Source organism: Ranitomeya imitator, chromosome 1 (assembly GCF_032444005.1).
Source record: "Ranitomeya imitator isolate aRanImi1 chromosome 1, aRanImi1.pri, whole genome shotgun sequence".
Classification (NCBI taxonomy): Eukaryota; Metazoa; Chordata; class Amphibia; order Anura; family Dendrobatidae; genus Ranitomeya; species Ranitomeya imitator.
The window spans coordinates 99,958,487-99,983,231 of record NC_091282.1 but is presented as its reverse complement, the minus strand read 5'-3'; the positions used below and the strand labels follow the sequence as shown (position 1 = coordinate 99,983,231).

Here is a 24,745-nt window from a genome sequence, read left to right as displayed (position 1 = left end):
TGAGGCCGGGGCTGTTATGGGGGTACGGAGGCCGGCGCTGTTATGGGGGTACTGAGGCCGGGGCCGTTATTGGGGTACTGAGGCCGGGGCTGTTATGGATGTACTGAGGCCGGCGCTGTTATGGGGGTACTGAGGCCGGGGCCGTTATTGGGGTACTGAGGCAGGGGCTGTTATTGGGGTACTGAGGCCGGGGCTGTTATGGATGTACTGAGGCCGGCGCTGTTATGGGGGTACTGAGGCCGGCGCTGTTATGGGGGTACTGAGGCCGTGGCTGTTATTGGGGGTACTGAGGCAGGGGCTGTTATTGGGGTACTGAGGCAGGGGCTGTTATTGGGGTACTGAGGCCGGTGCTGTTATGGGGGTACTGAGGCCGTGGCTGTTATTGGGGGTACTGAGGCAGGGGCTGTTATTGGGGTACTGAGGCCGGCGCTGTTATGGGGGTACTGAGGCCGTGGCTGTTATGGGGGTACTGAGGCAGGGGCTGTTATTGGGGTACTGAGGCAGGGGCTGTTATTGGGGTACTGAGGCCGGTGCTGTTATGGGGGTACTGAGGCCGTGGCTGTTATTGGGGGTACTGAGGCAGGGGCTGTTATTGGGGTACTGAGGCCGGCGCTGTTATGGGGGTACTGAGGCCGTGGCTGTTATGGGGGTACTGAGGCAGGGGCTGTTATTGGGGGTACTGAGGCAGGGGCTGTTATTGGGGGTACTGAGGCCGGGGCTGTTATGGGGGTACTGAGGCAGGGGCTGTTATTGGGGTACTGAGGCCGGCGCTGTTATTGGGGTACTGAGGCCGGCGCTGTTATGGGGGTACTGAGGCCGTGGCTGTTATTGGGGGTACTGAGGCAGGGGCTGTTATTGGGGTACTGAGGCAGGGGCTGTTATTGGGGTACTGAGGCCGGCGCTGTTATGGGGGTACTGAGGCCGGCGCTGTTATGGGGGTACTGAGGCCGGCGCTGTTATTGGGGGTACTGAGGCAGGGGCTGTTATTGGGGTACTGAGGCAGGGGCTGTTATTGGGGTACTGAGGCCGGGGCTGTTATGGGGGTACTGAGGCCGGGGCCGTTATTGGGGTACTGAGGCCGGGGCTGTTATGGATGTACTGAGGCCGGCGCTGTTATGGGGGTACTGAGGCCGGGGCCGTTATTGGGGTACTGAGGCAGGGGCCGTTATTGGGGTACTGAGGCCGGGGCTGTTATGGATGTACTGAGGCCGGCGCTGTTATGGGGGTACTGAGGCCGGCGCTGTTATGGGGGTACTGAGGCCGTGGCTGTTATTGGGGGTACTGAGGCAGGGGCTGTTATTGGGGTACTGAGGCAGGGGCTGTTATTGGGGTACTGAGGCCGGTGCTGTTATGGGGGTACTGAGGCCGTGGCTGTTATTGGGGGTACTGAGGCCGGTGCTGTTATGGGGGTACTGAGGCCGGGGCTGTTATTGGGGTACTGAGGCCGGCGCTGTTATGGGGGTACTGAGGCCGGGGCTGTTATTGGGGGTACTGAGGCAGGGGCTGTTATTGGGGTACTGAGGCCGGCGCTGTTATGGGGGTACTGAGGCCGTGGCTGTTATGGGGGTACTGAGGCAGGGGCTGTTATTGGGGTACTGAGGCAGGGGCTGTTATTGGGGTACTGAGGCCGGTGCTGTTATGGGGGTACTGAGGCCGTGGCTGTTATTGGGGGTACTGAGGCAGGGGCTGTTATTGGGGTACTGAGGCCGGCGCTGTTATTGGGGTACTGAGGCCGGCGCTGTTATGGGGGTACTGAGGCCGTGGCTGTTATGGGGGTACTGAGGCAGGGGCTGTTATTGGGGGTACTGAGGCCGGGGCTGTTATGGGGGTACTGAGGCAGGTGCTGTTATGGGGGTACTGAGGCCGTGGCTGTTATTGGGGGTACTGAGGCAGGGGCTGTTATGGGGGTACTGAGGCCGGCGCTGTTATGGGGGTACTGAGGCCGGGGCTGTTATGGATGTACTGAGGCCGGCGCTGTTATGGGGGTACTGAGGCCGGCGCTGTTATGGGGGTACTGAGGCCGGCGCTGTTATGGGGGTACTGAGGCCGGCGCTGTTGTGGGGGCATTACTCTGACACTGCTCCGGGGACCCTGTGATTGTTGCCCCCGGAGAGCCCCTGTGTTCCGTTCCCCCGGTGTTGGGGCATGTAGGGCAGTAGAGCATGCACCGGACGGGTAAGCTGCAGTCTGCACCCGCAGAGCGGCGCCGGTCACACGGGGTCTCCGGGCTGCACACACAAGGGCTGAGCTGCACGTGGCTCCCGGGCACACGGAGCGCGGGCGAGGACGGGACTCGCATTGATCGCACACTCACCTCTCTGCTGCTCCCGGCGTGCGCAGTGGACGTGAGAGCAGCGCGAGAAGAGCGAGTATCGCGAGAGTGCGGCCGTCCTCCCGGCAGGTGCACGGAGTCATAGACAAGGAGACCCCGCGCCGCCATTACACCGAGCAGGACCGTGCAGCCCGGAGCCGTCTCTCACCCGGGCCGCTGCGCTACCTCTATACTGTAATATTCCTCTCCTGGAGCCGCCACTTCAGAAGCTCAGGACTACACTTCCCGGCATGCATCTGGCGACAGCGGCGGGGACTGGTGACGTCATTCCTCCGCGCCGGCCTGGAGTTTAGCACGTTGTAGTTTAGCTGTTTAGTACGAGAAGAAGATTAAGATGCCGAAAGTGAAGTCTGAGAAGAAAAGCCGCAAACACCAGGAGCCCCGGAGCCAGGGTGAGTGCGGGGCCGTGTGCGGCTCCAGATACCGCAGGGAGTGTGCACAGCACTGTGCCCGTGTCTCTGACCGCAACCCTGACGGCTCTGATCTCCCACACAACATCTCCAACATCTTTTCTTTGTGTTATTCCTCTTGGAAATGTGGACATTTATTTGGTGGAGTTTTCCTATAAAAGTCTGAGACCGACCAATCACAAGTGAGGGGACACGACACGCCTCCGACTGGTGCCGCCCCATTGTCAGATTATTTCCAGGAGGAATAATAATAATAGCGCATACGCTAACGGACTGCGTTAACGCAATGTCTGAAAAGGGATCGCGTTTAGCGCAGGTGCCCGATCTGCGCTAGCGAGAACGGACCCCAAAACGCTGCAAGCAGCGTTCGAGGTCCGTCAGAAAATAACAGGACATCGCTAACACATGCCTAAAATGGCATACGTTAGCGATGCGTTAGATACATTGCGGTCAATGGGTGCGCTAACAGATCCGTTACATTGCGTTAGTGGCGCTATGTAACGGATTCCGTCATCGGACACCCACTAACGCAATGTGAACCCAGCCTAATGGAGGCGCAGCACGACGCAGAGATCCCCGGAGGTGACCGTGCTGAGGAGGGTTTCTTATTAGGCTATGTGCACACGTAGGAAATGGGGTGCAGAATTTTCTGCACTAAATCTGCATCTCCTGGCAGAATCCGCAGGTGCAGTTTTTGTTGCAGTTTTTGTGCAGATTTTACCCCTGCAGATTTCTATAATGGAGGGCGCAGAAACGCTGCAGAACTGCACAAAAGAAGCGACATGCACTTCTTTGAAATCTGCAGCGTTTCTGCGCAGATTTTTCTGCACCATGTGCACAGCTCTTTTTTTTCACATTGATTTACATTGTACTGTAAATCACAGTGCAGTTCTGCAGCAGAAATGCACTAAATCTGCATCGTGTGCACATACCCTTAGACAGGGTCTTTTTTTCTGTTTTTTACATTTTTAACCACAAAAATATAAAATAATAATCAATGCAGCGAGGCGCCTGATGTGATTGCACTTACCAGCGGCTGATACAAAATGGGCATCAAAAGGCGTTACTGAAAGGGTTAAATGACACTGGGCCACTGATCCCACACAGCATTAGGCCGGGGTCACATCTGCAAGTGCAATGCGAGAAATTGCGCATCAATACCCGGCACTCAGGACCGGAGCGTGCGGCTGCATAGCAACACGTACATGGCAACACGTACATGGCAACACGTGCACAGCAACACGTACATGGCAACACGTACATGGCAACACGTGCACGGCAACACGTACAGGGCAACACGTGCATGGCAACACGTACATGGCAACACGTACATGGCAACACGTACAGGGCAACACGTGCATGGCAACACGTACATGGCAACACGTACATGGCAACACGTACATAGCAACACGTACATGGCAACACGTACATGGCAACACGTGCACAGCAACACGTACATGGCAACACGTACATGGCAACACGTGCAGCTGAACGCTCCTGTCCTGACTGCCGGGTATTGATGCGCAATTTCTCTCATTGCACTCGCAGATGTGACCCCGGCCTTACACACACAGTGATGACCACGTCAGATTTTAGGTCAGTGCAGCCCCGGCCCTGATGGGTTCTGGGCATCAAAGCAGGCAAATGTGTAAATCTGTGGAAATTGTCTGTTTGCCCGCTCTGATGCCCAGAACCCATCAGGGCCGGTCTGCAGTGAGCCGAATCGGACGTTGCCATCACTGTGTGTGTAATCCTGGTGTATGATCAGTGGCGCAAAGTCATTTCACCCCTGAAAAACACCAACTGCTGATTCAAATCCCAAAATCGACCGTCTGCCCACTTTAGAGGGACATCACTTCCGGGGACCGACTGCAGGGGGCTAGAATATTCCGTTTCTAGTTCAGGTAAAACGACACCTCCCACTCCAAATTCTGATGGTTTAGGAGCCAAATGATATTTTTGATTCCATCGCTCTGTCGCCCCCTGTGTTTGTCTCCAATATACCTGAAATTCATTGCATTTGTTATTTAAAAAAACCTTTTTATATTGTATTTTCTCTTTTTTTTAGGGGTTATGTTCAACACTGGCATCGGTCAGCATATCCTGAAAAACCCGCTCATCGTGAACAGCATCATTGATAAGGTTTGTGTTCTGTGTGTTTTGCCAATGATGATGATGATGATGATGCCTCATGTGTGGGGTACATAGAGATGGTTTATGGATGGTGACCGGTGGATTGTGTCTGTTTTCCAGGCTGCAATACGACCCACAGATGTTGTGCTGGAGGTTGGCCCCGGCACGGGGAACATGACTGTCAAGTTATTGGAGAAAGCCAAAAAAGTAAGATGTTCATCAGGATGGTGGGACTTGTCCGTCTGCTGCACCAAGACGCCGGGACATGCAGTGGAAAGTCATTAGGGCAGCACGGTGGCTCAGTGGTTAGCACTGTACTATATATGAGCAGCACGGTGGCTCAGTGGTTAGCACTGTACTATATATGAGCAGCACGGTGGCTCAGTGGTTAGCACTGTACTATATATGAGCAGCACGGTGGCTCAGTGGTTAGCACTGTACTATATATGAGCAGCATTTTGGTTCAGTGGTTAGCACTGTACTATATATGAGCAGCACGGTGGCTCAGTGGTTAGCATTTTACTATATATGAGCAGCACGGTGGCTCAGTGGTTAGCACTGTACTATATATGAGCAGCACGGTGGCTCAGTGGTTAGCACTGTACTATATATGAGCAGCACGGTGGCTCAGTGGTTAGCACTGTACTATATATGAGCAGCACGGTGGCTCAGTGGTTAGCACTGTACTATATATGGGCAGCACGGTGGCTCAGTGGTTAGCACTGTACTATATATAAGCAGCACAGTGGCTCAGTGGTTAGCACTGTACTATATATGAGCAGCACGGTGGCTCAGTGGTTAGCACTGTACTATATATGAGCAGCATTTTGGTTCAGTGGTTAGCACTGTACTATATATGAGCAGCATGGTGGTTCAGTGGTTAGCACTACTATATATTAGCAGCACGGTGGCTCAGTGGTTAGCACTGTACTATATATGAGCAGCACTGTGGCTCAGTGGTTAGCACTGTACTATATATGAGCAGCACGGTGGGTCAGTGGTTAGCACTGTACTATACATGAGCAGCACGGTGGCTCAGTGGTTAGCACTGTACTATATATGGACAGCACAGCAGCTCAGTCATTAGCATTGTACTATATATGAGCAGCACGGTGGCTCAGTGGTTAGCACTGTATTATATATGAGCAGCATGGTGGTTCAGTGGTTAGCACTGTACTATATATGGACAGCACAGCAGCTCAGTCATTAGCACTGTACTATATATGAGCAGCACGGTGGCTCAGTGGTTAGCACTGTACTATATATGGGCAGCACGGTGGCTCAGTGGTTAGCACTGTACTATATATGGACAGCACAGCAGCTCAGTCATTAGCATTGTACTATATATGAGCAGCACGGTGGCTCAGTGGTTAGCACTGTACTATATATGAGCAGCATGGTGGCTCAGTGGTTAGCACTGTACTATATATGGACAGCACAGCAGCTCAGTCATTAGCACTGTACTATATATGAGCAGCACGGTGGCTCAGTGGTTAGCACTGTACTATATATGGACAGCACGGTGGCTCAGTGGTTAGCACTGTACTATATATGAGCAGCACGGTGGTTCAGTGGTTAGCACTGTACTATATATGAGCAGCACGGTGGCTCAGTGGTTAGCACTGTACTATATATGGACAGCACAGCAGCTCAGTCATTAGCACTGTACTATATATGAGCAGCACGGTGGGTCAGTGGTTTGCACTGTACTATATATGAGCAGCATGGTGGTTCAGTGGTTAGCACTGTACTATATATGGACAGCACAGCAGCTCAGTCATTAGCACTGTACTATATATGGGCAGCATGGTGGCTCAGTGGTTAGCACTGTACTATATATGAGCAGCATGGTGGTTCAGTGGTTAGCACTGTACTATATATGGACAGCACAGCAGCTCAGTCATTAGCACTGTACTATATATGAGCAGCACGGTGGCTCAGTGGTTAGCACTGTACTATATATGAGCAGCATGGTGGTTCAGTGGTTAGCACTGTACTATATATGGACAGCACAGCAGCTCAGTCATTAGCACTGTACTATATATGGGCAGCATGGTGGCTCAGTGGTTAGCACTGTACTATATATGGGCAGCACGGTGGCTCAGTGGTTAGCACTGTACTATATATGAGCAGCACGGTGGTTCAGTGGTTAGCACTGTACTATATATGGACAGCACAGCAGCTCAGTCATTAGCACTGTACTATATATGAGCAGCACGGTGGCTCAGTGGATAGCACTGTTGCTTTATAGCATTGGGGTCCTGGGTTCAAATCCCAGCAAGAAGAACATCTGCAATGAGTTTGTATATTCTCCCCGTGGTTGTGTGGGTTTCCTCCTGTTTCCTCCTCCACTCCAAAGACATCCCGATAGGGAATCTGGATTGTGAGCCCCATAAAGTGCTGCGGAATTATTGGTGCTATATAAGTGAGTAAAATAAATTAATAATCTCCCATCTCGTTCTTTCCAGGTTGTCGCCTGTGAACTGGATACTCGACTCGTCGCTGAGCTTCAGAAGAGAGTCCAGGGCACGTAAGTCTACACAGGGGTGCACTATCCCTTACATCTGGGGGAAGCCTTACGTGCTGGGACTTTTATCGGGGGCGAATCTAAACCCATTGTTTTTAGGAAACAGTTCTGCAGCCAAAAGTCTGTGGCCAGATGTTCATTGCGAGTCAGTACGGAAATAATACATGCAGTACATACTGAACTTTTTAGTGTTTGCAGACCTTTTTTACTGTGGCATCTTTCTCCCATCGACTTACTTTTGTTTTCTCTTCTATTTGAAACACGTGTGTGTTTTTTTTTGTTTTGTTTTTTTAAGTTTTTGACATTACAAAAATGCAACAAAAACACAGGTACTAATTTACATTATTGGGGTTGTGCAATGAAACCAAGTTATTATCTACCCACAGGATAGGTGTTAACTTACCGTATAGATCAGTGGGGGTCCGAACGCTGGGACTTTTATCCCTGTTAGCATTCAGTTGCCAATCTACTCATTCCCTATGGGACTACTGAATTCTGCGCTCAGCTTTTTCTGGCCGCCCTATAGAGAATGAATAAAGCAATGGGCATGTGAACTGTAGCCCAAATTTAAAGTGCCCCATTTAGGCAATTTGCGGGGTCCCAGCAGATGGACACCCACCGATCTATTCAGAAACCAACCTTCTGACTTTTAAAGGGAGCCTGTCACCTCAAATTGGCAGGATATTTAAGTTAGTTTTTACCGGTCCGATGGGCGGTGTTTCGTCTTTATTTCTCCACCCCGTCCATCCCTGTTGTCCGCAATGTTAGTGAATTAGAGTATGTGTGCTCCATACTTGGCGCGTGCGCAATGCAATCTTCAGTGGCGCACGTGCAGTATGCTTTGCCCAACTGCGGGCAAAGCCGAAAATCAGTACTGCACATGCGCACTATGTCCCGGAAGTATTTCGCTGTGTTGCGGGACATAGTGCGCATGCGCAGTAATGATTTTCGGCTTTGCCCGCAGTTGGGTAAAGCATACTGCGCGTGCGCCAATTTGAGGTGACAGGTTCCCTTTAAAACTTGAGTTTTTTTAAAACACTTTTTCTTCCAACAGCCATGACTTTTGATTTTTCCCTGTCACCACGGCAGCTTATTTTAGGGAGGGACAAGTTGTAGCTTTGAACCACACCATTAACTTTACCATCCAATGTACTGTGCAATCTGACAGCCGCACTGAAAGCACGCGGTCCAGGGAACGCACTGGTCCAACGCTTCCCTCGGCCCTGCCTCGTCCTGACTGCAGGGTGGCGATGGGTTGCCATTGCATCTGGGGGTCTGCTGAAGGAGCCCATGCTTGCTGTGACAGTGAAGACCAATCGCTCCTAAGAGACCGGGATGTTTACTATTTACTGCAATGTTGCTTTATATAATATGAGCGATCAGACAATTGCAGGTTCAAGTCCCTAAAGAAAATACAGAATTAAAGTAAAAAAAGGTTTTTAAAATTGTAAAAATAATATAAAAAATAAGATCGTTCGCCTATTAAAAATACCAAAATTACAAAAAAACAAACATTTAGTATCGCTGAGTCCGATCCATCAAAATAAAAAACAAATTAGCACGAACGGTAAACGAAGTTAACATTAAAATTATAAATGCCAGAATTGCGTATTTTTGGTCGCCACAACACTTAGAATAAAAAAAATGCAGTAAAAAGCGAGCAAAAGCCCGGATCTACCCCAACATAGCATCAATTAAAAAAGACAGCGCACCACGCTGAAAACAAGCACTGACACCGCTCCATGCATGTGAAAATGTTACAGGTCTCAGAAATTGTTTATATAAGTGTAAATAATTATTATTATTTTTTTTTTTTTTAATTTCCAAATTCTCTTTTACTACTTAAAAAAAAAACATACAATATCGGTGTCGCCCTTATCTAATTGTTTTGGGGAATCATAATGCTTTGTCTAAAACAATTGTGAAACTTTGGTTTTTGGGGTCATTTTTGGAAAAATGAGTAGTAGATATAACTCATCCCTTAAAAAAACAAAGCCCCCTACTGGCTATGTACATGGTAAAAATAAATTATGGCTTTTGGAACAAGACAAGAGCACAAAACATGGAAAATCGCTTTGTGTGAAAGGGTTAATTTGTAACTTTTAGATCATCTTGAAAAGTGATGGAGCATTAAACATTTTGCTTTATCAATTCTCTGTGAAGCCACTAGATGGCGTGTTTTTTGCATGTAAATAATGGAGTTTTTCCCAACCTGCAGTAATGCAAAACTACAACTCCTAGCATGGCATGACTACCTGATGGGCGTTGTAGTGTTTTGACAGCTGTGGGGGGGGGACTTGTGATGGGGAGAACTGGACAATTGTAACAAGAATAAATCAATATAGTTATTAAATCTCTAGAAATCTGTTGGTAGTCGGGCCCATGACTGACAAGAAGATTCATGAATTTGGAAGATGTAGTTTTAAGTCCGTTCCCCAGTTACCAGATTCTAGTTCTACCAGCCGGATACCGGTGGATGCGTGCGCCGCTATTTCTTCAGGCTGGTCTCAGAGGGCAGTCATGTCTGCCGTGAATCAGAACATTTTCCAGCCTAAGTTTGAAGTGGTGGAAATCTTAGGACTGATGTGTTTTCTCTTATCCTCTAGGCCTGTGTCGAGTAAACTACAAGTCCTGGTTGGTGACGTGTTGAAGGCCGATCTGCCGTTTTTTGACTTGTGTGTGGCCAATTTACCTTACCAGGTACTGTAACCTTCGCTCCTGCCTGCTCCTATAGGACTTTCCATGGATGTAAAGGGGCTTTCAGGGATTTTGTTTTTATATAGTATGCCTAAGAACTAACAGGCAAGTAGCTGCTAACTAACTCCATGTTGTGCACGTTGCCGATCTCCGCCGGCTCCCAGCCGTCCCGATTCAGCGGCTGCTGCTGACGTCACTTCGACAGAGCAGTGTCTTCTGTTCCGCTCTACTCTGTTGATGGGTCGTAACTGCCTATGTCATGCTGATTGACAGCTGGCTCCCCGCTGCCTAATTGCGGGGTGCTGGCTGACAATCAGCATGACGTCGGCAGTTATGTCCCGCCAACAGAGCAGCCCGGAAGAAGAAGAACTGCTCTGTGGATGTGGAGCAGCAATATCACCGGCAGGAGCGGTCAGTGACTGTTCGGCGCCATGTAGAACAGGCAGGTCGTGCCTCTGTTAGAAACGGCTTTAATATCCACCTCTCCTGTGTAACAGTGATAATTTTCTTCTGTAGATCTCCTCACCGTTTGTTTTCAAGCTTCTTCTTCACAGACCATTCTTCAGGTGAGTTATGAGTAGATCTCACATAGACCGATGCGTCTAATCAGTATCTGGATGCGCTGTGTCACTAGGGGACTCTTCTCACAAACCCTATTAGGGAAAGTTCTCCGTGAACAGGACCTCCTTCCCTGTATATAGCAGATAATAGTTACTCTGCACAAGTGTCTCTGGTTCTGGTTCATCTGCCCCTTCCCTGCTTTACATGCCCGCGATGTAGTGTTGGCGTATGTGCTCAAAGAAGTTTTAAGGAGTTTATTTTATGGATGGAAAAAAAAAACGCTTGAAAGACTTTCTATTTATTTCTATTGTACAATCACGTTTGTTGTTGTACGTTCTGTCTTTTGAGCGTTTTTTAATATATATTTTTTCTTATGGAAAAAAGTGCATGTCGTTTCTTTGAAGTGGCTCCTGATGGTAAACACTGCACACTAAGTGTTCAATCAGGAGACTGGGGGAAAAACAGAAAGGAAAAATGAGTTTTTTTCCAAGCGGTTTCCACTAGAAAGTTTGTCATTTTTGACTGCAACAACTCCATGTGCGGTTTCCTTCAATATCTGATCAGATGCGGCTCTGCAGCCGATCACACAAGTTTGGGAAGTCCGACCTGTGGAGATGAGCTTCTAACGCTACAGTCATGCGCCTTAGATAGCTGTGGTTCCAATCCTTAGTCCGTGTCTGGCCTCGATCTCCTGACCTCCGTGTCTGGCCTCGATCTCCTGACCCTCCTAGTCTGGCCTCGATCTCCTGACCCTCCTAGTCTGGCCTCGATCTCCTGACCCTCCTAGTCTGGCCTCGATCTCCTGACCCTCCAAGTCTGGCCTCGATCTCCTGACCCTCCGTGTCTGGCCTCGATCTCCTGACCCTCTGTGTCTGGCCTCAATCTCCTGACCTCTGTGTCTGGCCTCGATCTCCTGACCTCTGTGTCTGGACTCGATCTCCTGACCTCTGTGTCTGGACTCGATCTCCTGACCTCTGTGTCTGGCCTCCATCTCCTGACCTCCGTGTCTGGACTCGATCTCTTGACCTCCGTGTCTGGACTCGATCTCCTGACCCTCCGTGTCTGGCCTCCATCTCCTGACCCTCCGTGTCTGGCCTCCATCTCCTGACCTCCGTGTCTGGCCTCCATCTCCTGACCTCCGTGTCTGGATACATGAAGTCCCAATACAGCCTTCCTGCACTACATGATGGTGGTACTTACCAAGTAGTAGTGAATCCATTAAGCCACCATTACAAAGACTCTTCTATTTCCAGTGGTGTAATTTGCTGAATGACTTTCAAAAAAAAAAAAAAAAAAGCATTTGCACTACTAAAGCAGGATGGCACCATTGAAGCTCTAAAAAACTATAGGGAGAAAAATACTTTATCTAAAAAACTAATTAAAGCTGCCAAAAAGGAAACAGAGAAGCACATTGCTAAGGAGAGTAAAACTAATCCCAAACTGTTCTTCAACTATATCAATAGTAAAAGAATAAAAACTGAAAATGTAGGCCCCTTAAAAAATAGTGAGGAAAGAATGGTTGTAGATGACGAGGAAAAAGCTAACATATTAAACACCTTCTTCTCCACGGTATTCACGGTGGAAAATGAAATGCTAGGTGAAATCCCAAGAAACAATGAAAACCCTATATTAAGGGTCACCAATCTAACCCAAGAAGAGGTGCGAAACCGGCTAAATAAGATTAAAATAGATAAATCTCCGGGTCCGGATGGCATACACCCACGAGTACTAAGAGAACTAAGTAATGTAATAGATAAACCATTATTTCTTATTTTTAGTGACTCTATAGCGACAGGGTCTGTTCCGCAGGACTGGCGCATAGCAAATGTGGTGCCAATATTCAAAAAGGGCTCTAAAAGTGAACCTGGAAATTATAGGCCAGTAAATCTAACCTCTATTGTTGGTAAAATATTTGAAGGGTTTCTGAGGGATGTTATTCTGGATTATCTCAATGAGAATAACTGTTTAACTCCATATCAGCATGGGTTTATGAGAAATCGCTCTTGTCAAACCAATCTAATCAGTTTTTATGAAGAGGTAAGCTATAGGCTGGACCACGGTGAGTCATTGGACGTGGTATATCTCGATTTTTCCAAAGCGTTTGATACCGTGCCGCACAAGAGGTTGGTACACAAAATGAGAATGCTTGGTCTGGGGGAAAATGTGTGTAAATGGGTTAGTAACTGGCTTAGTGATAGAAAGCAGAGGGTGGTTATAAATGGTATAGTCTCTAACTGGGTCGCTGTGACCAGTGGGGTACCGCAGGGGTCAGTATTGGGACCTGTTCTCTTCAACATATTCATTAATGATCTGGTAGAAGGTTTACACAGTAAAATATCGATATTTGCAGATGATACAAAACTATGTAAAGCAGTTAATACAAGAGAAGATAGTATTCTGCTACAGATGGATCTGGATAAGTTGGAAACTTGGGCTGAAAGGTGGCAGATGAGGTTTAACAATGATAAATGTAAGGTTATACACATGGGAAGAGGGAATCAATATCACCATTACACACTGAACGGGAAACCACTGGGTAAATCTGACAGGGAGAAGGACTTGGGGATCCTAGTTAATGATAAACTTACCTGGAGCAGCCAGTGCCAGGCAGCAGCTGCCAAGGCAAACAGGATCATGGGGTGCATTAAAAGAGGTCTGGATACACATGATGAGAGCATTATACTGCCTCTGTACAAATCCCTAGTTAGACCGCACATGGAGTACTGTGTCCAGTTTTGGGCACCGGTGCTCAGGAAGGATATAATGGAACTAGAGAGAGTACAAAGGAGGGCAACAAAATTAATAAAGGGGATGGGAGAACTACAATACCCAGATAGATTAGCGAAATTAGGATTATTTAGTCTAGAAAAAAGACGACTGAGGGGCGATCTAATAACCATGTATAAGTATATAAGGGGACAATACAAATATCTCGCTGAGGATCTGTTTATACCAAGGAAGGTGACGGGCACAAGGGGGCATTCTTTGCGTCTGGAGGAGAGAAGGTTTTTCCACCAACATAGAAGAGGATTCTTTACTGTTAGGGCAGTGAGAATCTGGAATTGCTTGCCTGAGGAGGTGGTGATGGCGAACTCAGTCGAGGGGTTCAAGAGAGGCCTGGATGTCTTCCTGGAGCAGAACAATATTGTATCATACAATTAGGTTCTGTAGAAGGACGTAGATCTGGGTATTTATTATGATGGAATATAGGCTGAACTGGATGGACAAATGTCTTTTTTCGGCCTTACTAACTATGTTACTATGTTACTATGTTACTTTATTTGTGCTGTTTTTGCTCTTCATTCGCCTTGTAGATGTGCGGTGCTGATGTTTCAGAGAGAGTTTGCCATGCGGTTGGTGGCTCAGCCCGGAGACAAACTGTACTGCCGCCTGTCCATTAACACCCAGCTCCTGGCTCGTGTAGACCACCTGATGAAGGTAAGGTGGCGCTGGCTCCTCGGGGCACACCACTTTTCTGTGTTGCCCTTTGCATATTCACGGAATCGTCAGAAGTTTTCATCATTTTCACTTGTTTGTCCTGAGCCACGTCACATTATTGAGCAATTCTGTCCACCCCTGAGAGCACAGTACTCAGGGACACTTTGTACCCAGTCTCCGAGATCTGGATTGATGTCTTAAAACCTGTGTATCTTTCCTGGGCCATACCATTAATGTGCTGTTCACTGGGCGATATCATTCTGTGGCTGTCAGATTTTGCCGCATTAATTTGACTCTTGGTTAGAAAAAGAAACCCTGATGGGACAGTATTCAGTTGTGGATGGCTAAACTCTCCATCCGTCAGGATGTTGTGTCTCTGCCCTTCCCTTCTAGTGATTTGAGGATTTTTTAGCATTTGAGTCTCACTGATACAAGTTTGTGATGTGACTGGATCGGTGCAATCTTCTGTGTGTGGTGCCGTCACATGGAAGCAGGATCACATCCTAATATCATCTTTTATTTTCCACTTACAGGTTGGAAAGAACAACTTCAGACCCCCTCCAAAAGTGGAGTCCAGCGTTGTGAGAATAGAGCCTAGAAATCCTCCTCCTCCCATAAACTTTCAGGTACGCTGAAAAAACTTATCGCCATGAAAGCTGTGATGGTAAATGTCCTACTATAGGTCTTAAGGTAAAATAGCATTATATAATCTGAGATTACTGGTAACGCAAGGGACGTCCTCCAGTAGACATTACAGGGCCAACGGGTGTTAAGCGACTGCCATCTGTAAGCCCTTCTCCTGCGCTTTAATCACAAAGGCCGACCACACCGCCATTCTCACAGCATATCATTGTCCTCAGGCCAAACATCACCTGTCTACACAACAGAAGCTTAAAGGGAGTCATAGAATGACTGTTCAAACCAGGCGCAGGCGCTCAGTGCACCCTTGGTGTGGCCAAACATTTCAGGTCACCTTCCCACCTTGTTTTCCATCTATTTCTGCCTCTATAAAGCCTGAGCTGTTAATCAAAGACTAGAAGGGGTAGAGATAGAGGAAAAGTATCGTACCCATGGGTGTTATGTAAGGATTTTGCATGGTCTGATTCATGAATAATTCCATTCTTGCTTTTTTTCTAGGAATGGGACGGTTTGGTGAGAATTGCATTTGTAAGGAAAAACAAAATCCTTTCATCGGCATTTAAGTAAGTGTTGTCTATAATTCACGTGCAATGTAAAGTAGTTGGTCAGCACAAAATGACTGTTCTCACCAAGTACAGGCGCTCGGTGCTCCCTTGATGTGGCCAATCAGTTCCGTGCACCTTACCACCTACTTGCTTTGCTTCTATCTCCACCCCCTTTTCCTTGATTGACAGCTCTGACTTTACTATAGCCAGAAAAGGTCGGAGATAGATGTTAAACAAGTGGGTGAGAGGGTGCAGTGACCTGCTCGGCCACGCCAAGGGTGCACGGAGCACCTGTGCTTGGTTTGAACAGTCAGTTTGTGCTGACAGACTCCTTTTAAGCTGAACATAACTTATTTCTGGGGGCTGAACAATCTACTAAGATTTTCCAATCCCCATTATCCATGTACATCTGCCATAACTTACAAATGGTCTCTAGGGTCAAAGACGTAGTACAGAAACCTCCATCCTGTTGCATCCATCCCTTTCTCTTCCATGATGTCTGACCCTGCATGGCTGCAATGACTGATCAGGAGTATACTCTCATGAATATAAATATAGAAAAATAGAACCTTAAGTCTTTAAATGGTAGTATCAAAAGTGAATATTTATTTAACAAAAGCTCATTAATAATACAAAAACGGCTAAAAGCCAAAATACACAAGCACATGACGAGAGGACAGGGGAAAGAACACATAAAACAAAAAACAGCCAGTACTAAAGTACCCTCACTCATGAGACCTAACACAGCGAGTGCTTACCCATGTGGGAGGGAGAAACCTCGGCAGGCTGAAAATAGGCCACAACGCGCGTTTCGCGCCTATGTTAGGTCTTATGAGTGAGGGTACTTTAGTTATACTGGTAACGGTATTTGCATACATGGGCTCCCTATGTAATTACTTTTGGACTGTGGGATGCCTGTCTTACAAATTTCAAACCCACTCCTAGTATTATTATTATTATTATTATTATACATTTTTATAGCGCCATTTATTCCATGGCGCTTTACATGTGAATACGAGGCAAATATAGACAAATACATTAAACATGAGCAGATAACAGGCACACGGGTACATAAGGGGGGAGGACCCTGCCCGCGAGGGCTCACAGTCTGCAGGGGGTGGGTGAGGATACACTAGGAGAGGGAAGAGCTGGCTGTGCGGCTGTTCAGTAGGTTGAGGGTCACTGCAGGCTGTAGGCTTGTCGGAAGAGGTGGGTCTTCAGGTTCTTTTTGAAGGTTTCTATGGTAGGCGAGAGTCTGATGTGTTGGGGTAGAGAGTTCCAGTGTATGGGGCAAGCACGGGAGAAGTCTTGGATGCGGTTGTGGGAAGAAGAGATGAGAGGGGAGTAGAGAAGGAGGTGTTGAGAGGATCGGAGGTTGCGTGTAGGTAGGTACCGGGAGACCATGTCACAGATGTATGGAGGAGACAGTTTGTGGATGGCTTTGTATGTCATTGTGAGGGTTTTGAACTGGAGTCTCTGGGCGATAGGAAGCCAGTGAAGGGCTTGACATAGGGGAGAGGCTGGGGAATAGCGGGGAGACAGGTAGATTAGTCGGGCAGCAGAGTGTAGGATGGATTGGAGCGGTGCCAGAGTGCTAGAGGGGAGTCCAGAGAGTAGGAGGTTGCAGTAGTCGAGGCGGGAGATGATAAGGGCATGCACTAGCGTTTTTGCGGTGTCGCGGTCAAGGAAAGCACGGATCCGGGAAATATTTTTGAGTTTGAGACGGCAGGAGGAGGCAAGGGCTTGGATATGTGGCTTGAAAGAGAGGGCAGAGTCGAGGATCACCCCGAGGCACCGGGCGTGTGGGACTGGGGAAAGGGAGCAGCCATTGACATTGATGGATAGGTCTGGTGGAAGGGTAGAGTGAGATAGGGGAAAGATGATGAATTCTGTTTTGTCCATGTTCAGTTGTAGAAAGCGAGCAGAAAAGGCTGAAATAGCAGACAGACAGTGCGGGATTTTGGTAAGTAAGGAGGTGAGGTCAGGTCCGGATAGGTAGATCTGCGTGTCATCAGCGTAGAGATGGTACTGCATACCGTGGGATTCTATGAGCTGTCCCAAGCCGAAAGTATAGATGGAGAAGAGTAGGGGTCCTAGAACAGAGCCTTGAGGAACACTGACTGACAAAGGGCGAAGTGAGGAGGTGGTGTGGGGGAGGGAGACACTGAATGTTCGGTCTGTCAGATATGATGAGATCCAGGAAAGGGCCAAGTCTGTGATGCCAAGAGATGAGAGAATTTGTAGCAAAAGGGAGTGGTCCACAGTGTCAAAGGCAGAAGACAGGTCCAGGAGAAGGAGGACAGAGTAGTGTCGCTTGCTCCTGGCAAGTCATTGGTGACTTTAGTTAGGGCAGTTTCAGTTGAGTGATGGGTTCGGAAGCCTGATTGTAACCGATCAAAGAGGGAGCAGGAGAAGAGGTGGGAGGACAGTTCAAGATGGACGTGTTGCTCCAGCAATTTGGAGGCATAAGGGAGAAGAGATATCGGGCGATAGCTAGACACAGAGGATGGGTCGAGGGAGGGCTTTTTGAGGATGGGTGTGATCTTGACATGCTTGAAGGATGAGGGGAAGACACCTGTTGTGAGTGAAAGATTGAAGAGGTGCGTTAGGGTTGGGATGAAGACCATGGAAAGGTTAGGGATGAGGTGGGATGGGAGCGGGTCAAGCGTGCAGGTGGTGAGGTGTGATCTTGACAGGAGGGTGGAGAGCTGATCTTCTGTCATGGTGGAGAAGCTGGTTTTGGAGGAGCAGGGTTGAGCAGCTAAGAGGGGCAGTGGGCGCTGTGGGCCAAAGCTTTCTCTGATCGTATCGATCTTCTGTTCTAGTACCAGCATATAGGGATGAACCTTCTCTGGCTGTTTTTTGTTTTATGTCTTCTTTCCCCTGTCCTCTCGTCATGTGCTTGTGTATTTTGGCTTTTAGCCATTTTTGTAGTATTAATGAGCTTTTGTTAAACAAATATTCACTTTTGATACTACCATTTAACGACTTAAGGCTCTATTTTTCTATATTTATATTCATGAGAGTATACTCCTGATCTCTTGTAGGTTTCATGTATTAGGTGGAGTCGCAGTAGCACTCTCATTCTTTGGTCCCGTATTTTAGGACCACAAACCCTCAATGTATATCCAGTATGTCAGTCATTGTTAAACTCATGGCTGCAATGACTGTTGTCAGGATTTGCCAGCCATCCGCTGTGTTCTGTGGCCAGAAGTAGCCTTCTATTAGGAATATAAATATGATGGCAGCCATATAGACATGCATGTATCATACTCAGTATATACAGTACAGACCAAAAGTTTGGACACACCTCATTTAACCTTCGTCCGGCTGAGTAGGTACAATCAGTGGCGTAACTACCGCGGTCGCAGCGGTCGCCAATGCGACCGGGCCCGGCAGGTCAGGGGCCCGGGCCCGGCAGGCAGGCTCGGACTGGCAGTGCCTCCCCCCGCTCCAGGGCCCCCCCCGCCGCCGCCGCTGCCGCTGCCTTGAATACTCACCCTGCTCCAGCGATGGTCTCGGCGTCTGCACTGCAGCTCGTTCCTGCTTGAGCGGTCACGTGACACCGCTCATTAAGTTCATGAATATGCGCATATTCATGATCTTAATGAACGGTGTCACATGACCGCTCAAGCAGGAAGAAGGTGCTGCGCCGGCGCCGCCGCCTGGAGTCGGGACAGAGCGCGAGGGATGTCGGCACGGCCGTGCAGTGGGAAGACAGGTGAGTATGAGGGCCGGGGGGACGGGGGATGAAGGAGGACATAAGCCGGCGCGCCGAGCAGGAGCGGAGAGATAAGCCTGCATACAGGGGGGAATATAAGCCATGCAGGGGGGAATATAAGCCATGCAGGGGGGAATATAAGCCATGCAGGGGGGGATATGAGCCATGCAGGGGGGAATATGAGCCATGCAGGGGGGAATATGAGCCATGCAGAGGGGAATATGAGCCATGCAGGGGGGAATATGAGCCATGCAGGGGGGAATATAAGCCATGCAGGGGGGAATATAAGCCATGCATACAGGGGGGGGGAATATGAGCCATGCATACAGGGGGGAATATAAGCCATGCATACAGGGGCGGAATATGAGCCATGCATACATGGGGAGATATGAGTCATGCATGCAGGAGGGGTAATATGAGCTATGTATATGGGATAGGAGGGAGATGAGCCATGCATACAGGAGGGGGGTCATTATACAGTATTGAGCATCATGTGTGGCCGTTATACAGTATGGAGCATCATTTGTGGTCATTATACAGTATTGAGCATTATGTGGGATCATTATACAGTATGGAGAACTGTGTGGCCGTTATACACTATGAAGCACTATGTGTGGGTGGTCATTATACAGTATGGAGCATCATGTGTGGCCATTATACAGTATGGAGCAATGTGTGGCCATTATACACTATGGAGCATCATGTGTGGCCATTATACACTATGGAGCATCATGTGTGGCCATTATACAGTATGCAGCATCATGTGTGGTGGCCGTTATACAGTATTGAGCATCATGTGTGGCCATTATTCTATGGGGGTTACATTGAGTTGTATGGCAGGGCTGCAGGGGGGGGGCCCCATTTGGAAGTTCGCACCGGGGCCCCTAACTTTGTAGTTACGCCACTGGGTACAATTGTAACTATTCCATTTTAAAATTGCAATAACTTTTTTTTTCGAAAAAAGGGCTGAAATTTCGTGACATCTCTGCAGTTTTGGTCCAGAATACATTGGCCAAATTTAAATAAAATATATATGAAGGTACAATTGTACCTCTTCAGCCTGTTAACGTTGTAAAATTATGCAGCATGACAAAGGTTAAAGATTTTTCTGTATTTTCATGACTATGAAAATTGTACATTCACACTGAAGGCATCAAAACTATGAATTAACACATGTGGAATTATATACTTAACAAAAAAGTGTGAAACAACTGAAATTATATCTTATATTCTAGGTTCTTCAAAGTAGCCACCTTTTGCTTTGATGACTGCTTTGCACACTCTTGGCATTCTCTTGATGAGCTTCAAGAGGTAGCCACCAGAAATGGTTTTCACTTCACAGGTGTGCCCTGTCAGGTTTAATAAGTAGGATTTTTTGCCTTATAAATGGGGTTGGGATCATCAGTTGTTTTGTGCAGAAGTCTGATGCATACTATGGCAAGAAAAAAGCAGCTAAGTAAAGAAAAACGAGTGGCCATCATTACTTTAAGAAATGAAGGTCAGTCAGTCCGAAAAATTGGCAAAACTTTGAAAGTGTCCCCAAGTGCAGTGGCAAAAACCATCAAGCACTACTAAGGAACTGGCTCACATGAGGACCGCCGCAGGAAAGGAAGACCAAGAGTCACCTCTGCTTCTGAGGATAAGTTTATCCGAGTCACCAGCCTCAGAAATCGCAGGGTAACAGCAGCTCAGATTAGAGACCAGGTCAATGCCACACAGAGTTCTAGCAGCAGACACATCTCTACAACAACTGTTAGGCTGCCGTTACACTAGCAGTATTTGGTCAGTATTTTACCTCAGTATTTGTAAGCCAAAATCAGGAGTGGAACAATTAGAGGAAAAGTATAATAGAAACAGGTCACCACTTCTGCATTTATCACCCACTCCTGGTTTTGGTTTACAAATACTGATGTAAAATACTGACCAAATACTGCTAGTGTGACGGCAGCCTTAAGAGGAGACTTTGTGCAGCAGGCCTTCATGGTAAAATAGCTGCTAGGAAACCACTGCTAAGGACAGGCAACAAGCAGAAGAGACTTGTTTGGGCTAAAGAACACAAGGAATGGACATTAGACCAGTGGAAATCTGTGCTTTGGTCTGATGAGTCCAAATTTGAGATCTTTGATTCCAACCACCGTGGACACAGAAAAGGTGAACGGATGGACTCTACATGCCTGGTTCCCACCATGAAGCATGGAGGAGGAGGTGTGATGGTGTAGGGGAGCTTTGCTGGTGACACTGTTTGGGATTTATTCAAAATTGAAGGCATACTGAACCAGCATGGCTACCACAGCATCTTGCAGCGGCATGCTATTCCATCCGGTTTGCGTTTAGTTGGACCATCATTTATTTTTTAGCAGGACAATGACCCCAAACACACCTCCAGGCTGTGTAAAGGCTATTTGACCAAGAGGGAGAGTGATGGGGTGCTACGCCAGATGACCTGGCCTCCACAGTCACCAGACCTGAACCCAATCGAGATGGTTTGGGGTGAGCTGGACCGCAGAGTGAAGGCAGAAGAGCCAACAAGTGCTAAGCATCTCCGGGAACTACTTCAAGATTGTTGGAAGACCATTCCCGGTGACTACCTCTTGAAGCTCATCAAGAGAATGCCAAGAGTGTGCAAAGCAGTCATCAGTCATCAGCAGTATATAATTCCACATGTGTTAATTCATAGTTTTGATGCCTTCAGTGTGAATGTACAATTTTCATAGTCATGAAAATATAGAAAAATCTTTAAATGAGAAGGTGTGTCCAAACTTTTGGTCTGTACTGTATCTGTGTTGCTAAAATATATATTTTTTTTTTCCCCAGATCCAGTGCGGTCCAGGAGCTGCTGGAGAAGAATTATAGGATACACTGCTCCCTGCACAACACTGTAAGTGCTAATATACAGAATGTCGCCCCTGGGGTGTCACATTTTGTCACATCACCTCTGACTATTACCAGCTTACAATTTATTTATATAGAAAAAATAGGAAGGATTCAGGTCACCAAAACATTAGTGCAGTGGGCGGCTAGCTTTACTGTCCACATTGGACATGATTGTGCCCCGGCAGTGGTGAAACTGACCCCGTCCATCTCTATAATTTTTTTTTTTCCGCATTTAGGTGACAGATTCCCCAAATCTGTATAAACCATGACACCTGTATTGTTTCTATAGGAGAGAGGTCAGCGGCCTCCGAGCACCCACATGATCTCACTGGATCACATTTCTGTCTGTCTGGGCTGTCCCTACACATTAGACTTTATGGATTAAACCTCTCAAAACTGACTTAATCTGCCAAGAAAAATCTCCTGTGTACGGGCAGCGTCTGCCCTGCAGTGGAGCGAGACCGGACGGCCATATAGTTTGTAGCTGCAATCTGAGATGTAGGAAACCATGCAACACGGAGTATTTAATTTTTGGGTGGAGAAATGGCAGCAATAGGCATTCGTGTGGGTAATGTGGACTTGTCCAAGGACCATGAACAAGGAGACCTGACATAATGTAACACAAAACTCTCACTTCCTGACAGCCAATTCCAGAAAACTTCAGCATAGCTGAGAAAATTGCCAAAATCCTCGCAGACACCGGATTCAGTGAAAAACGAGCCCGTACTATGGACATCGATGATTTTATCAGGTGACTTCACATTGAGTTGCAAGAATTATATCTAGAAATTGTATTTAGAATTTTATCTAAATGTATCCATTTTTTTCTCTTTTACAGATTACTTCACGGGTTCAATGCAGAAGGAATCCACTTCTCTTAATTTTCTGGAGACTTTGACGTTGTTATAAACTTTTAATAGGGTATTGTGTTATTTCATATAATGTCTGGGGTCGACACAGAGCCACTATCCTGGCGTACAGAGAAGTGGCCATGTACGTAAGCGAGGAACATCACCCAGCCGGACCGGCGTTGTGCACAGAAGACTCAGGCGCTGAGCTTGGACTCCTTTGTGCATAGAGCTGACATTCTACAGATACAGTAAGGGAGCAATCGGACCCCCGGCTCTCCCGACCTGAGGGTAACAGCTGCATAAAAATACATGAAGGTGTCACACTCGGGTCGGACCAGTCCGAGCACTGCTTTCCAATATGTCTGATTTATATGGCCGACTCACTTGTATGTAATGATGTCCTTGTACAGCCCTTTATCTCCATACTTGTTATGTAATCCTAAATTACATTTAAGTTCCGCAAATATTTTGCTTGCGGGTGAGTGATGAAATTTACCAGAAACTGGAAAAATGTTATTTAAAAAGTAAAACAAAGATGTATCAAGACATCATGTTTCATGCTGCATCCTTTTTAATGCTTTCAGTTTTGGTTATTTGTAGAAAAACAAAAATGTAAGTGGAACAATAAGATTTGCTGGGCTGTGGTGCGGCATTCTCATCGATACTCCTTGGTAGACAGATCAGGGCAATGCAAACTTCATTGGCTGACACTCGATTGCCAACATCCTGGCCTCGTGTGATGTGCATCTCAAAGTCATGGGGGCCTCGTAAATGCAAGAGGTACCCTGGATATGCCAGCAGCCAAGTGTCAGCTGAGGAAGCTTGCCATGCCCTTGTCCAGCTGCCACGCACCACTAACATGGATGCCAGACCAGAGCCTTGCCAATCTTTTTGCTCAACTTAAGTAAAATATTTTCCTGAAATGTTGCAGTTTTTACGCTGAGCCTCTCAATAGACTGACACTCCCTGTCCTTTCCTGATTGTGTGACTGTAGCCACAGATGCGTCTTATTTCTGGCAGATTTTAGCTGTAAATTCCAAACCAAAAATCTGTTTTACAGAACCCCTTTTACAATATGCAGAAATTAAATTTGCAGATATTTGGGCACGTCACATACATATATTTCAATCTGCAATCAGTTTTATGCTGTCAACACTCTTTTGCAAAATTACAAGGGGGCAATGGTGGTCTCTGGAGAACCATTAACCTTTCTGCCTTTTTAATAATAATAATCTTTATTTTTATATTGCGCTAACATATTCCGCAGCGCTTTACAGTTTGCACTCATTATCATTGCTGTCCCCCATGGGGCTCATAATCTAAATTTCCTATCGGTATGTCTTTTTCAGGCCAATATACCACAAAATGTTTAGAATATCATAGTAAAAAAGTGCTATTGTGTACAATGTACAGAAAAAAAGGTAAACTGGTATAATATGGGAGGCTAAAGGTGACAAATACCACTGTATGGCATCCATTGGAGGGATAAATCAAGCGGAGGCCAATAATGTTGTGTGTATGGTCTTATATACTAATAATACTGTGCACCGTCCATAGAATAATGCCGCCTAAAGCACACATTACACTCGCTACATAGACTCTCACACATGTACACACGCAGATGCTCAAACAACATTGAGATATACAGTGGGGCAAAAAAGTATTTAGTCAGTCAGCAATAGTGCAAGTTCCACCACTTAAAAAGATGAGAGGCGTCTGTAATTTACATCATAGGTAGACCTCAACTATGGGAGACAAACTGAGAAAAAAAATCCAGAAAATCACATTGTCTGTTTTTTTAACATTTTATTTGCATATTATGGTGGAAAATAAGTATTTGGTCAGAAACAAACAATCAAGATTTCTGGCTCTCACAGACCTGTAACTTCTTCTTTAAGAGTCTCCTCTTTCCTCCACTCATTACCTGTAGTAATGGCACCTGTTTAAACTTGTTATCAGTATAAAAAGACACCTGTGCACACCCTCAAACAGTCTGACTCCAAACTCCACTATGGTG

General features: G+C 47.1%; 2 protein-coding genes across 4 annotated transcripts in view; one reads left to right on the top strand and one right to left on the bottom strand.

Moving 5' to 3' along the window:
- Nucleotides 1-2,447, bottom strand: part of IPO11 (importin 11) — a 628,234-nt gene extending 625,787 nt beyond the window's left edge. For all 3 annotated transcript variants that reach the window (XM_069749262.1, XM_069749270.1, XM_069749278.1), the window contains exon 1: nucleotides 2,315-2,447. In XM_069749262.1, the coding sequence (XP_069605363.1) occupies nucleotides 2,315-2,415 (101 nt within the window). In that variant the 5' untranslated portion in view covers nucleotides 2,416-2,447. The remainder of the gene's footprint in view (nucleotides 1-2,314) is intronic.
- DIMT1 (DIM1 rRNA methyltransferase and ribosome maturation factor) lies at nucleotides 2,129-23,274 on the top strand. The gene is made up of 12 exons (XM_069749301.1): nucleotides 2,129-2,724; nucleotides 4,811-4,884; nucleotides 4,996-5,082; nucleotides 7,344-7,405; nucleotides 10,009-10,102; nucleotides 10,616-10,665; nucleotides 13,975-14,098; nucleotides 14,632-14,724; nucleotides 15,236-15,300; nucleotides 21,818-21,881; nucleotides 22,522-22,628; nucleotides 22,716-23,274. The coding sequence occupies exons 1-12, from the start codon at nucleotides 2,667-2,669 to the stop codon at nucleotides 22,756-22,758; spliced, it is 921 nt and encodes a 306-aa protein (XP_069605402.1). The 5' UTR covers nucleotides 2,129-2,666; the 3' UTR covers nucleotides 22,759-23,274.
- The last annotated feature ends 1,471 nt before the right edge of the window (nucleotides 23,275-24,745 follow it).